This window comes from Megalops cyprinoides, chromosome 18 (genome assembly GCF_013368585.1).
Source record: "Megalops cyprinoides isolate fMegCyp1 chromosome 18, fMegCyp1.pri, whole genome shotgun sequence".
Classification (NCBI taxonomy): domain Eukaryota; kingdom Metazoa; phylum Chordata; class Actinopteri; order Elopiformes; family Megalopidae; genus Megalops; species Megalops cyprinoides.
The window spans coordinates 24,256,748-24,272,467 of NC_050600.1; the positions used below are offsets into that span (position 1 = coordinate 24,256,748).

Below are 15,720 nucleotides of genomic sequence, written 5' to 3' on the forward strand. Positions count from 1 at the left end.
TGCGGGTTTGTCGCCTGCCGGAGTGCCTGTCGCTCACTGCTTGTGGGAAATGTAGTCGGTGTAAATGATGCTTTGCGGTGTCTCCTTCCTGGCTGCCACCGTTTAGCACGCCCAACGCATGTGCCTTAGTGAGTCCGTCAGAAGAGACAGCGACACTAAAGCCTAAGGTTTGAATACCGGATTGAAGAGAGGATATGGAGGACATGGAAGAACTATAGATAGCCCACTCCTCTCTTCCTGTGGTGGTAAGAGGATGCCAAAGCATTTTAAGAGCCAAAGCCTATGAAGACGTAGCAGGGATTTCTGACCTTCATTTTTTTCCTGTCAAGGCTGCCTTTGAGGAATCGCTCTGAGCTCGAAGTCTCACTAGGTGCCCCCCCCATCCTCTCTTTGCCCAAAAAATCCTGCCCTGCCTCAGCATGTTCTCAGCATCGAACAGCGTGCTGCACCGGTCCCAGCCCACACCTCTCTCATTCATCACTTTCAGGGCAGATGGCTAGATAAGCCCACACAGGTCCCACAGTACATCCATAAGAGTGACCTCAGGAAGAAAAGCAGGTTTTTCTTCAGGGAAGGGGGGGGAGGGAGGCAGTCCACAGGATACACTGGTGGTGATGTCTCTAACCTGATTTGAAGCAGTGTTGTAAATCCAGGTGCTGATGGTTATCTAACTTCTGTGGTGCTGAAAGAACAGCTCCACACCAGCCCTGCGGGGGAAGCTATTCCCAGTTGCACTGCCAGCTATCACCAGTCACAAAAGCACTTGATTGGCTCTGCTATTTAATTTATGCAGAGTTCTCATGAGCCCTTGTGAACAAACCTCAGTTAGCTGAGTTGGAATTGGGGCCAGCTGCTTCTTCCTGCCACCATTGTGAATAAACTCCGAAACTGTAGAATGTAAAATTTATTAGTGTTAAATTCTGCAGTGATTATTCTCAGCAATTTCAAGGAGCACGTAGCACCTTGAGGCCCAATTAAACGTGTGCTGTGTGTTGAAATCCTCTCTGACATAGCCCCAATGTACTAACCCCACTGAAACCCCGTCACAGCTAGAGCTTATTTTATTTATTTAATTTTTAGTCTTCAGATGATGACAGTTCAGGTGGGGGGGGGGGGGCAAGAGTTTGGGGGAAGGGATGGGGGGGGATGGGGGGAGGGATGCAGATCTGACTCTGTAACCTCCCCATTTCCATTTAATTCATTTATCTCACACAGCTGAACTTAACCAGGGTTTGCCAAGACACTGCACAAAAAGTAGAGCGTACATCTGTGCTGTGTGTGTGCGTATTTAAGGCAGGGGTATACTGCAAAAAATGTCAGAGAGTGTATACATTATTGTCACCTCTATAAATGTAATATAGAGAACATTGTTGAATATATTGCATAATACATGGCACGACATAACGTGTTTGAAAGTGCTATTTGTAAATATTCTGCATATTTATAGGTTTATATACACCTTATTTTTCGAATGTTTCATATTTCACTATGTTCAGACTTGACTTGCATTGTATTTCATGGGGTTTCTGCCAGCATATTCTGTTGAGGGTGTTCACTGGTTATTTACTTTTTTTGATCTGATTTAATTTGTGATTGGCAATGAGCAGCATGTCTTTTGTGGATTTTTGTGTGTGCAGGGCAGGAAGCAAATTAGTGTTGCATGAGGTCCGTAAGGGAAAGCAGGCCAGTGCAACCTAATAACCCTTCCCCCGTGTCTGTTCTCCATTTTCTCCTGTCTGTTTTATTGGGTGCCTTGGTGATGGTATCTTTGGGAATGCAGTTTTCCAGTGTCGCGGGTGTTGAAAGTGGCTGGGCTTATGGGAGGTGCCGTTGAGCGGATGCCATTGTGGGATGTGCATGTTTACACGCGGCTGTATTAAATCATGTGACCCCCCCCTCTGGAGCCGTTTTAACCCTGAAGAGAAAAATCTGTCGTTTATTTTAATCCGGTATGTCCTGCTTGAGTGAAACAGATTTACACACAGCACTGCTCGACAGCATCATTGTGTGTGTGGTTTTCTCTGTTTTCAGTGCTGGCCAGAGGTGGAAAACCCCGGCTTCAGAAAGTAAAAGTCCTGCCACATATTTGTTCCACCCCTACACTACACCAGCTGAATTTAATTAGCAAAACTCTTCAGCCAGGTAGAGGAGCTAATTAGTGAAATCACCTTGTTTAGTGAATGGCTAGAATAAATACATGGTAGGACTTTCACTTTCTGAAGCCGGGGCGTCCGCCTCTGGTGCTGACAGATCCAGTGCACCTCGTAAGCATGCATTTTTTCCCCTCTCTTACAGACACACCCCGCGGTCGTCCGAGGAGGCGGGATTTAGCGACCCCAGCCTGCTAGAGAACCTCCAGAGCAATCACGTAAGTATGACTACCCCATCACCACCACCACCACCTTAATTGCTCCTGACAGGTTCTGAGCTCTGATTGGATAAGGAAGAAGAGAGAGCACACCAGCCCTGGGTGAACAACATCACCCTTGGCAACAACGAAAAGGTCCACCCCTGTCTGTGTTTCATGACATTACAGCGTTTGATTAGCAGATGCCCATATCCAGAGCGACTTGCATCGCTTACATGTAATCAGTATGAATAGCTGTGTAGTCTGGGTGAAGTACCTTGCCCAAGGGTACAACAGTAGTGCCTGAATGTTGAACTAGCAATCTTTGGGTCACATGACCTGCTCCCCATCACTATGCCAACATACTGTATTGGAGTGTATCGTCAATATTCGGTAAAATCTTCAGGCATAGTGTTTAGATGGATAGGCCAAGCACACTCCAAGCTGAAAATTACCTTGACGCGGAATGCCAGAAATTGGCTGTTTGGCCTCATACTTATTCCTCTCAGTTTGACAGTAGAATCACCCCAGGGTAACTGGTGATTTCACAGCAGACGGTCAGTAGTCCTGTTCGCAGCGAGAACCTGTTAATCTGCGTGCCCCGGCACTTAACACAGCTACAGTCCTCACATTCATAATGCCTTAAGCATAATCCCCACCCCCACAGAGGCACTGAGTGTACGCTCACTGAGGATAAAGACCGACACTGAGTGTTTCTGCCCCTCCACTGAGGAAGGGGAGTAACAACAGCCTGGCTGTAAGCAGGCACACATCTGCCCGTGTAAACATGGAGGCCAGCAACCTCTGGGCGCGCATTAGTACTGTAACTGTTGTTGCGACTATGCTAATGCTGATAATCTGTCAAACATATTGATTACAGCTTGCATACATGTACCCAAGGCTGACAGTGTGGATTGGTGGCTTATAACCGAAAGGTTGCAGGTTCAGTTCCAGAGTGGGGAAGTGCTACTGCTGTGCCCTTGGCCCAGGCGATTCTCCTGAATTGCTTCAGCTGATATGCCTACATAATATGTGCAATCGGAAGCCATGTAAATCGCCTCAGAATAAGGTATCTGCCAAGCCAATATATGTATAGTGTTGTAAGGCAATACACAGCAACACTCGTCTATGCCTCATAGTTAATAGCTGTTAACAGTGTGAAAGTGTCACGGCGGTGGCTAAGCTGCACTGTTGCTTTAGCGTTGTGGAAGCGGTGTGAGAGTGTTGTGTGTCAGCTGGATGGCAGCGTTTAGGGTTACGGCTGGGAGGGGAAACGCAGTTTCATCTTTTTACGCCCACAAAGGCGGGCCCCGTCTGCAGCCGAAAAATTTCGACTCGACTGTTTCTGCTTGACTGTGTTTGAGCAGAACACCCCTCCGGGCCCAAACAGGGAGGGGTCTGCTGGCTGGCTACCTCTTCACACGTTCGTGGCTCGGGTCATCCACCGTGAATTTGTGCCTGGCTTCGGGCTCTGGGCGGGTACACGGCACACTGATGTTCACCGCATGCTTTTGGAGGGGGGAAAAAAGTTCACAAAAATAAACAGCCCCGCGGTGTGATTTTCTCACCAAAGATATTAAATTATCACACATCTGAGTCTGTGTGGAACGTTGTGGTGTTCACTGCTTTAAATATAAGTCTTTATACATCAAATGTCTTTTAGCAAACGCCCTTATCCAGAGAGAATTACATAGGTTACAGTTTTTACGTTATCCATTTATACAGCTGGATGTTTTACTGAGGCAATTCTGGGTTAAGTACCTTGCCCAGGGGTGTAGCAGCAGTGACCCTGCAGGGAATTGAACCAGCAACGTTTTGGTTGCAAGCCCTGCTCCTTACCACTATGCTATACTGCCACTGCCCAGTATAGCAGAGACGTGCCACTTGTCTTATTCCAGGCAAAACAGAGGACAGGCTGTTGACTGGTCAATACTTCTCACGTAACGCCGGCCTCTTTGTGAATCGTTTGGGGCAGCATAGTGTGCAGATGAGTCCTGAATGCCACCCAACCCCTGACTGTATACTGACCGCACACGTTTGATATGGGCTACAGTTGCAAAATTTTGGCTCGGACTGAGAGTAACTTCAACAGGGCGGCCGTGGCGTTTGAATATTTCACATCTTGACACTAGTAAACATCTCAAAAATGTAATGTCTTGCATGTTTCTTCCAGAGCAGCTCAATTAGTGATCAGAACCCGTTTTAAGTGCATTTTTTCTGATGCTGGTGCGGGTCCAGAGAGGTTTCGTTACGCCTGTTTCATGTTTTTGCGGCTGATCTGTTCAGAAAGATTAGCACACACCCGAACAAACAAGCCTTTGATACAAGGCTAGAGGGGAACAACAATATGATTAAAGTGATATTGCAGTACGATTAAAGAACAGCTTTTTTTGATGTGCTGTGAGGAAAAAGCCTCACTTCTGCTGGTTTCCTGCTTGTAAGAGTTCCATGAGAAGCACCAGAAAGCGAAAACCCTATACTGGAAAATGCAGGGAACTCAACATCCAGCTGTATTTACTGCTCTAAACAAGGAACTTTCTGTGTGTGTGTGTGTGTGTGTGTGTGTGTGTGTGTGTGTGTGTGTGTGTGTGTATGCCTGCAGCCCACAGCCCCCGTCATTCAGGAGTTCATGACAATGATGGCAGTTTGTCACACTGCAGTCCCAGAGCGGACAGACGGCAAAATCGTCTACCAGGCATCTTCTCCAGGTATGTCCAGTTCATTCACATTCAACACTTCCAGAACCACATCTCCTGCATTACCTACACTCCCAGAATCACATCCCATTGTAAACACCCTACACTCCCAGAAACAGATCCCTTCCCCCTACCTCTCTGTCTCACTCCTCCATTTTTTTCATTCTTTTTCCATTGATATTTTGTCCGATACAGTATATGTCAGCTGTTTTATGCTTGACATTTATGGCTGTGACATTATGAATTCATAGTACAACACCAATGCTTTTCACTTCTGGAACATATGGTCATATGTGATCCATTTGGTGGTAGTCAGTTCCTCGCAAACAGACAGTATGTTCTTGTGCTTAGTGTCTCACTCGGTGTGGCTTGTTGGGTTTGGATCCTGACCCCCTTGGTGTTGGTGTGTGCATTTGAAGCTGAGGTTTGAATGGCCCCGTGTCTCTCATAGATGAGGGGGCGCTGGTGAGGGCGGCGCGGGACCTGGATTTCGTGTTTACAGGCCGCACCCCAAACTCTGTCATCATTGAAGCCGTGAGTACCCGCTGGAGAGGGATGGAGTGAGTGGGGACGGGGGGGGTGCTTAACATGTAGTTTAGGCTCTTTTTAAGAGGAAGGACGAAAACAATGAGCGTCTGCAAATTAACCTGAGGGAAAGTGTTATCCTGGACATACTAAGCAGACACCAATCAGATGACCCCTGCTTTTTAAAATAGTGGGCTCAGTATGTGAAACCACACATTTTCCCCCAGCTTTTATGGTCTTACGGAACAACCCATGGGGCCTTTTAAACTATCCTGACTAAAAACCTTGAAACCAGAGACAAGCGTGCAGTTCATAATTCAGTTAGTTTCACTGCCTTTCCTCCTCCACCAGCCAAAAGAGCCGCAGCCCTCTGTTAAACGCGTAACCGCACCTCAGACATTCACATGAGAATTTGTGGGGACTGGGATTTCCAGCACTAGGCTGCAGGGAGTTAGCAGCCATCCGCTGCTGTGTTCCTAAGCGCGTGTCTCATGTCGCCTCCGCCTTATCAAACAGGCTTACACGGGTGCTGCGTTTCTCCACCGCAAATCAATTAATTGCGTTTCGCTCCCCCGGATTACGCCACTGTAGACCCCTAATTAGCAGTGCGGGACGGCAGTTAAGATGGTAATTGAGCATGTATTGAGTCCTTATTTAAGACACTCGGCTCTCTGCTCAGGTAATTATGTGTCCCCTCCCAAGCTGCCAATATGATTTATGAATAGCAGCAATGGTGTGCATGCCCTAGAGACAGCACTCAGGGGATCCCAGCAGTGCTACTGCAGCTGGTAATTAACAGGCTAACATGGCTGTGGGCTCCAGCTCAGCATACATAACCCTCTGTGCTGTAAAACTACAGCGAGGAAGGTAAATGTTTTGGCTGAGTTACAAAGCCGTCTGAAGGCTTTTTTTTTTGGGTGCCAGCTATGAGATCTGTCTCCATGCACTGCATTTACCCTAAAGAAGGGGCTCCAGTATCCTTTAAGTGCAGTGCAATTATAGCTAAGGAGGGTAACATTTGCTTGAGGCTTTTTTTCCATTCTGTCTCCCAGAATCCTTTGTTCCAGGGTACCGATACACATTACGATTAGTGCAGTGTTCTTAAGCACTGGGGTGTGATGGAACAAATAGACATTTCACTTGGTGGCCCAGCCGTGTACATCACTCTGGATAACACCTTCTGCTGGATGTCAAAAATGTAAATTTAATGTTCAGTGTATTCATTTTGCACTTTGCTCTAGATAAGACTGAGTAACAAAATGTAAATGTAATGAAATCTAACTGAAAATAAGAAAAAATATGAGAAGAAATCTAAAAATATATGCAGACATAAACTATTACTTCCTCGTTAGTGCTGATGCTGTAGAATAGTCAAATCTGTGTGTATGGCAATTGGCATTCACAGGTGCGGCTTAAAAATATATATTTCTGTCGCTAGAACCATAGTAAGAAAAGCCATATTTATAGCACTGTGACGGATATCACATCACAGTGTTTTTATCATATCACAATTCCTTACCTATCAATCGCACACTATGGTAGTTTGTGCATAGCCAATCACGTAGCTCATTGATCTAAATGACATGCCAATTTTCATTACGCTTGCCCTACACAGACTTCATACAAAGTGGGCTTTACAGAAAAGGAAGAACTGAAACTGAACTGAGGAAACACCAGAAGTCTTGTTTTCATGTGACCCCCCGATTATCTCCACATTTTGGGCCTTTAAGCATGAGGTAGCCTTCTGAAGAATTGTGTGATCTGTGGAAGGCTGTCATCTAGTGGTAGAACAGGAAAACTACAGTCTCTCGCCACTGTTCAGGTCATAGATACATCTTATATCCTGAATCCTGTCAGTGTGTTTCTTCAGACAATTTTTTAAAAAATGTATTTCACTTAACTTTATTTGTTTAGTTTCTTACTTTTATTTTTGACAGGAGGCAAATACAACTGAAACATTGTTTTATTGTTGAAGCAAGAACCAGATGCATTGGTCAAAAAGTTTATGACTAAAGTCAATTTTCAACACCATTCCTTAATGCATAATCCTTTCTCTGCATCAGAGAAATCCTTTCTCTGCAGTTGCAGTCATATTCAAGTTTCCTAGTATCTCCTTGATACTTTTCTGCATGTCAATGGTAGCTATGTCCTGTACAAATATGATATAAACTTTGTAGAAAGACATTTATATTTACATTTGTTCATCTGGCAGACGCTTTTATCCAAAGTGACTTACAAGTGAGGCAGAGTACAACAACAGTGATGCAATATTTGAGCTGAGTGACATTTGTGTTTCTTCTCTGCCTCAGCTTGGCCGTGAGGAGAGGTATGAGCTCCTGAACGTTCTGGAGTTCACCAGGTAAATTGGCTTTCACTGTGTTCATCTGTAGGTCTTCCTCTGGGCATCAGCCTGTAACTGGAAGGTTGCGGGTTCTAATACGCAGGTGTGGCACTGCCTTTGTGCCCTTGAGCAAGGCACAGCTAAACTCAGAATTACTTCAGTAATAGTTGGTAATAAATGGTTAAAATAAGAAAGCTTTGCATGTGTTTAATAAGCCCGTAAATATCATAAGGTCACATCAGCTGCTCATGCAATGATCAACACAGTGCCAGAGCTCTTTTACATGAAATGATAGGTCTTCCCAGTACTTCCTGTTTCAGGGTGTCAAAGTGTAGTGGAAGTCAACATGAAGGGACTCTCATTTGCGAAATTATTCCAATCACCCTCTCTAGCTACTTTTTCCACCACTGTGTGTCAATGACCTATTATTCTTATTCTGGTTTTGGTTACACAGGTGCAGAGTCATAGCCTATAAATACCATAGAAATTCATAGTCTGTTTTGAGCTTTGCAGGTGTGGAGTAATAGCAGGAAAGGCAAACACCATAGATATCCACAGCCTGCTCTTCACTTTGCAGGTGTGGGGAACTGGCAGGAATGGCAAAAGCCACAGACATTAGCAGCCCTGCCCCATTGATAGACTTCTCTCTGTAACTTAGTAATCTCTGTTGGTGAGAGTCGATGCCATCACAGCTAGCTGCCTGCCAGCTCCTCAGTAATGGTCATAATTGCAATAATGATGATAATGGTAATAGCAATAATGACCGCTGACGGTGACAGTGATTCATCGACATTTTTCTCCTTTCATGAAACTTCGGGGCAGTTACCCTTTCCGCTGTCTGGAGCTGTCTGGAGTTAAGAGATTATTATTTTTCTAAGCGTCTATATAACCGTGACGCACATCCCCGCAATCTGAGTTTTATTCCTGTCCTGATAGGTTGTCAGGGAGTTGGACAAGGGGCGGGACTTGCAGTATGGAAACAGAGGGGTGGGTGTGATTGCTCCCGTCAGGGCTAATCGGGAGCGACTCTCAATGGTTAAAGTGAAATTAGAAGGTGCTGGAAAATAACAGCAGAACAAGGCTGAAGTCTCTGAGAAAAAAAATCGTCTTTTTTCAGTCCCTTGTCTTGTTTCAGTCACATCTCAGGATCTTAACTATCACCATTTTTACAGTGGTTGCTAATAACAGCACCAGTCAAATTAAGAAATAAGATGAATTTTGTATGATCGTGCTGATGCCAAACACCATTTTACCTGTACGCCTGTTCATTATTACCGGTTATGGGCAACAATTCACCACGAGTCCCCACAATTCACCACGAGTCCCCACGCCATGTCCCTGAACTGTTGTTTGAGAGTGACATTTTGTGGCAGCTGTTGAGATCTTTGTTGTGATTTTTGTGTGTTCTCTCGTTTTAACTTCTTCTCTGATGTGATGTCCCCTTTGCCCAAAGCTCCAGGAAAAGAATGTCTGTCATCATGCGAACTCCGGCTGGAAAGATCCGCCTTTACTGCAAAGGAGCAGTAAGTATCCCTCCTCAAGTAATGCACTGGACAGCTACAACTGCTTGGGTCTTCAAGAGTCCTCACAGAAGAGTCACTAAATCCTTGTGCTGGGAATTGTAGTCCTGGAGGATTAACTCTTGCTTGACAGTTTAAAATACTGCCAGAACGAAACCAGTAACCTTTTTGGTTCAGGATTCAACATTTATGTCTTGGATGCTGTGGCTGGGTTGCATTGATGTTTATCTGGAGTTGTTTGTTGCTTGTCAGTAGTTCATTCCTATTTTCGCTGCAAAAGCTCCATCCTCTTCTCTTATTGGATGGGGGTGTGTCTAAAGTGTGTGGCCTTCTTCCCTCCAGGACTCAGTCATTTACGACAGGCTGGCTGAATCCTCAAGGTACACGGACATCACGCTGAAACACCTGGAACAATTTGCTACAGAGGGTGAGCATGCACACAAACTCATATGCGCGCGCACACACACACACACACACACACACACACACACACACACACACACACACATTCAAGCTCATGCTCACATGCACACACACAAATGTGGCATATAGTAATACTGTGTTAAAATTAAGAATCTTGCACAATTCCTTGAGTAACATGTAGAGTAAAATTCCTATAACCTCAGCTGCAGTCACAACAGTTTTAGATATATAATGACTAAATCTAACACACAGTTTGTCTGCATTTGATTTTACATATGCATTTATTGATTTGGCAGACGCTTTTATTCAAGACGACTTACAAGTGAAGTAGAGTACAACACAGGCGAAAACCATAAAGAGTCAACTGGTGTGCATTACTAAATTTCTGTCCGGTGTAGTTGCCTAAATGGAGGAGCATCTTGTTAAATCAAACCATCTTCTATCATACAATCAATTTCTTGTCCAGTTGGTGCATACGTTATCCATTCTTCTGAATGGAAAGTCCAAGCTAACAGTTGCGTATCTGCAGAGGCAGAGAAACCCTTGTGGAGGTCGGAGGTCACGTGTCGCCCTGCTGCCCTCCCTTTCTGCAGGTCTGCGCACTCTGTGCTACGCGGTGGCCGACGTTTCGGAGACGTCGTACCAGGAGTGGGCGGAGGTGTACTCCCGCGCCTCCACCGCCCTTCAGAACCGCACCCTGAAGCTGGAGGAGAGCTACGAGCTCATCGAGAAGGTCAGGCCGCCGCCCCCCCCCCCCCCCTCCCCCCCAACTGTTGCTCCGTCCATATCTCTGTGCCGGCCCTGCCCATGTCCCTGTGTCCTTCCAAACTTTCATTGCTCAGCGCTTACCACTTTCACTCTCTCGATGAGCCCCTCTGTCCCTCGTCATGGTTCCTGAGTTTGAAACCGTCTGTAACGACACCTTTGACCAGAAGCACTTGAAAACTGACACAGTTTATTAACATATTAATGCTGCTAACAAAACCGCTGGCAGTAAGTCATTCTGGATAGGAGCATCTGTCAGATGAATGAATGTAAATAGAATTGCAGTTATATAGTTAATTGACGAGAAGGGTCTTGAATCATGTGAGGCCACTCATTATAGCAGCAAGACAAATGCAAGCAAGACAACGACAGCTGTAATGCTATAAACTTAAGCAAACGTGCCCTTAACATAGCATGTTTTCTTAGCACCTTGTCGTTCTGTATTGGGAACCATTGCCTTTGCCTGTCCCTCTCTTCTTACAGCAGTTCCTGTTCTGACCAGCAGGGGGCAGTATTTAGAGCACAGCCCAGGAGCTGAGGGTGTCAGGCTCAGCCCTGAAGCGAGGCACTTCACCTCAGCTGGCCCCCTCTTATGAATGGACAGTGTGTGGAACGCAGGCCGTGCCAGCTGGCACCTTGGGGCAGCTGCAGAGCAAGCGGGTGGCATACGGAGTTGTTTGTTTGTCTGTCTGTGCTGGTCGACCGGCACTCGGCCTCAACAGTGTGTGGCCACTTAATACTCGCGTTTAGTGGCGCAGGTTACAAAGTTCAAGCGCTCAAATCCGCTCCAGTGGCGATCCCCGGGCCAGAGTTCCCCCCTCCGTCACCTCCCCACCCTACGCTTGATTAATGCGGGGTCGGGAGCGGGGAATCTGACCGCTTGACAGTTTCCAGCGGGTCCACAGTCGGCGGAGCACAATCGCGCCCCTGTGAAGGGCAGGGGTTTTTCTGAAGAGCGAGTGAAACAACGGGGGCCATGCTTGTAAATTATGCCCCCCCCCGCCCCCAGGCCTCCCCGAGGCTCCCTGAGCCTCCCTGAGCAGGCTCCGCCCAAATAAACGGCTTCAATTTGTTCGACATAAAATACGCCTTCACATGAGTGCGCATGCAGCTCTGCATCATGGCCACTAGATGGCAGCTCTGATCCGCGGCAAAGCAGACTGTTCTACTTGAGCACCACTGAGGGAGCTTGGTTCAGCAATTAACCATGCAACATCAGTGAGCTCCAGCAAAATTTAAGCATTCAGTTTCAATGAACGTGACGTTTACGCATCCAATATTCAATGAATTCCGGCAAAAATTTAAAGGCCTTCTCTGCTGAGTTGATTGCTTTGTGAACATTTTTTTTTTTCTCAATTGTGATTGTGGTTACCCTTCAACTACAAAAATGAAAGAATATGTCAGAGGCAACTATGATTTATTTGTAAATTTTGGTGCAGTTTGTCCAATAACAGAATAATTATATTCATAAGATTATTGATTGATTGAATTGATAATTGTGTAAATTGCCATAAAAAACAGCAGAACATCAAATATTTTTTTTTTCATAGTCATTGGTTTGCCAGCCAGTTTTTTTTTTTTTTTTTGTTTTTCTAGATATTTCTTGAGTTAAGTGCCACTTGGTCAGAGGTTTGCATGAGGGCTGCACGCAGTAAAACGCCCACTCATACAGAATATAAAACTTGAAACGGCATGGTAAAAATAACAGTGGAAGTGTCTGTGAGCGTACCACACGTTTATAAATCAGCTATTTAATAGCCATCGGCCTTGTTAAAGAGGAATGAGCTTCCAGTTGACCTTCTGGGGTACATAAAGGTTAATAAAAGCTAGTGTGTCCTTGTGGGCACCCAACCAAACACTTTCGTTGGGTTTCATTTTCACTAACCAGCACTTTCAAAATAATTCTGGGAAATTCTGACTGTAAAATCTCCCGCACATACAGGGAAGTGAAATAATGTCAGAAGAGTGAAAGTGGTCATTTTTCAGAGGTATATCCAAGACATGCTATGGTGGGTGGGGTAGTCTTTAAAGGGGTAAGGGTCTGCTTTACACAGTAGAGCATGCTGTAAGTGGTAACGGTGCGACTTAAGGGATAGGGTGTCCTTTAAGGGGTAAGGGTGTGCTGTGTAGCTATAGACATGCTGAGGGGGGGTGTACTTTAAGTGGTGATAACCTGTTTTTACATATGGAACCTGCTGTAGGAGGTGAAGGCCTCCCATTTGTCTGTCTGCAGGCGCCTCTACCTTGTCAAAGCCTGGCTGTGGGCTCAGTCAGCAAGGCGCTTGTCTTTGATGTAGCTGTCTTACAGGCCGGTTTTGAAGCCTGCCGTGTCACTTGCCAACAGTGACCAGCAGCTCACAGCAGAAGAGCAGGCTAGTTTTGTTCCACAGCGGATAAGGGTGGATAGGTCGGCCAAGGTTTCCTCATCTCACCGTTCTCAGTGTCCTTCGATTTGTCAGGTGTCTGCGAGTCACTCAGACGACATCAGCGGAGTAGCCCTCCAATGAGGTGCGCTGTGTGACTTGTGTGAAAAGCAACCATTGGCTCTGCATAAGCGTATCGGAGGACTGCATTCATCTCGCCTCAGTGCTCCTCCATTGCATGGGTGTAGAGGTTATCACCGTGAGACGAGCCTTGTGTAGAATTGCCCATTCCAGAAATAGGGTAGCATAAAGGAGGAAAAAAAATGCATTAAAGTCTCTACCTCACTCAACGCCAGTATAGCCCTGACACTATGTCACAGGCCGCCAGCTTCCTGAGAAAAACACATTAGACCAGGGGCACGTGCCACACCCCCACACCCACTCTGTTAACTAGTCTGTCATTGGCTGCCATGTTATTCTTTCTTGGCCTTCGCCTACATGCCCAAACACAGTCCCTAGCTTTGTTGTTTATCAGAACCCTCGCAAATGAAAAAGGCAAGCTGTGTGATGATTGACGAATTCAGGCCCTCTTTTTTTTTTTTTTTGTCCCCCCGCCCTCGGTTAGGAAGCTCTATTCCAAACTCTCTTGTGTCATTTTGGTGTTACTGGTGCTTTTTGCCGTTTTCCTCCAGTCTGGCTGGAATTGAACATCCCTGTGCAAAGTTTACAGCAGTTTACCTTAGCTTTTCATTTTACATGTAGACCTGGGCTGGAACTGGAACTCAATTTGGAATTGAGTTTTAACCTTTCTTAAAATAAATTAGTCATTAATCACCCCCCAACACTAAACATTTTCTCTCATAGAGCAACCTTAGGCACCTCTATAGTGAGCTGGGAAGTGGTATGTTATCTTTCAAAGCAAAAAAAAAAAAAAACTTCCTGCTCTACATATACTGAATTCAGTTAGTCATGTTCCCCCTTTGACATAGATATAACTAAAAAAGGAAGAGGTTAGGAACCTTGTATTAACTAAATAGTATCTTAGTATGTATTATGAATTTGAGCGACTTGCATCGGTTAAAGTTTTTTTTTTTTTTACAATGTTACCCATTTATACAGCTGGATATTTAGTGAGGCAATTGTAGGTTTAGTACCTTGCCCAAGGGTACAACGGCAGTGTGACAGCGGGGAATCAAATCCGCAAGTCCTACTATGCTACACTGCCATGTTTAGGTTGATCATGAGGTTTGTCCAGGGTCAGCATTTGAATCATGGATACGAGAAGGTACCGCCTGCTGTGGACAGTATTTGAGTGGATCGGTGACGACAGGACTCGTCTCGCCCTGCAGAACCTGCAGTTGCTGGGAGCGACAGCCATTGAAGATAAGCTCCAGGACAAGGTGCCGGAGACCATCGAGACACTGATGAAGGCCGACATCAAGATCTGGATCCTGACCGGGGATAAGCAGGAGACAGCCATCAACATTGGTAAGCCACGCGCACGCTCCCCCAATCCGTCTCACCCACACTTCTCTCTCCACCTGTCCTGCTGTATCCACCCCCACGCTGTGCTGCTCTGCCCCGTTCCTCGTTAGCCCCAGCTACTGTGCATTAGCCCTACCTCTCAGGCCAGCCGCTGCAGGTCAGGTCCTGCAGTCTGTTGGTCGTTAGTGGTGGAGCAGGTACTTTGCAGCAGGGCGTATCGGTTGCTCACCCATTTCCTGTACGTCTGGATACTTTGCTACTTTTAGCCCGTAGCTCATTTAATAGTTGTTTTAGGAGAGTTGTAAAACATAAAAAAGTCTGTCGGAAAATATACGTTTCCTCTCGAACACACACACACACACGCGCGCGCGCGCACACACATTCAGGGGCAAACTCATAGTTATATATATGTGCACACATGCACACACGGATATGCTCACACCCGTACATGCACATGCATGTGCACACTTACAGACATATGCATGCCCACACACACACACACACACACAGACTGCCGTCCATCCTGTCACAGGGGATATTGTTGCTACTGCAGGCAGCGCTCAGAGGTCGGTGGTGAACAAGTGTAGTACACGGGTCTCTGTTATCCGCAACAAGCATGTAGCCCTCAGATGTGGGGACGTTAGCTAAGTCGCTAAAACCCGTCGGCCTCACGCACCAGTCCCATGAAGGAGGGGCAGGAAGGACAGGTATTAACGGGCCTCCGGGCCACCTACGGCTGGGCTGAATTGGCCCTTTGTGCCTCCCTCAAAACGGACGTGCCGCGGGCGCGGGGGGGAGTGGTGTTTGCGCAGCTCCGCCTCCGCTGTCCAGCTGGGGCGCTCTGTGAAAAGGCCGACTGTTTATTTTGCTTTACCGTGTCCCCCCATGGCCCAGGTGAAGCCCATCCGCGCGGGCTGGCTGCACACGTCGCCACACGTCATGGCTGGTGGGCAGAGTTTCTAATTGTCACGCTTCCAATTGTCCAATCACTGTTCTGATTGCCGCGCTTGCTGAGGGTGCTGCTTTGGGAAGGCCCAGTGTGCTCAGAAGATGTGCTGCTATACCGGAGTGGGTTTGCCACCCCCCCCTCAACCCCCTGCTGACCACAAAACGACCTGCACTGACGCATAGGAAGCGTTGACGTAGAGGAAATGGTCTGAGAAAATTGGTAGCCCTCTTAAATGCCCTCCCCTCCCCATTGGCACACGCGCTGAGCTGGCAGGACTTGAACAGCCGGAGCTCTGAAGAAACAAGC

At 46.5% G+C, this 15,720-nt stretch overlaps 1 protein-coding gene across 8 annotated transcripts in view; it reads left to right on the top strand.

Annotated features, from left to right (window-relative positions):
- The window catches only part of LOC118793072 (probable phospholipid-transporting ATPase IA), a 112,116-nt gene that overhangs the window by 51,503 nt on the left and 44,893 nt on the right, over positions 1–15,720 (top strand). For all 8 annotated transcript variants that reach the window (XM_036551038.1, XM_036551041.1, XM_036551043.1 and 5 more), the window contains 8 exons: positions 2,296–2,368; positions 4,950–5,055; positions 5,495–5,577; positions 7,878–7,927; positions 9,363–9,432; positions 9,772–9,856; positions 10,446–10,585; positions 14,330–14,468. In XM_036551038.1, the coding sequence (XP_036406931.1) occupies positions 2,296–2,368; positions 4,950–5,055; positions 5,495–5,577; positions 7,878–7,927; positions 9,363–9,432; positions 9,772–9,856; positions 10,446–10,585; positions 14,330–14,468 (746 nt within the window). The remainder of the gene's footprint in view (positions 1–2,295; positions 2,369–4,949; positions 5,056–5,494; positions 5,578–7,877; positions 7,928–9,362; positions 9,433–9,771; positions 9,857–10,445; positions 10,586–14,329; positions 14,469–15,720) is intronic.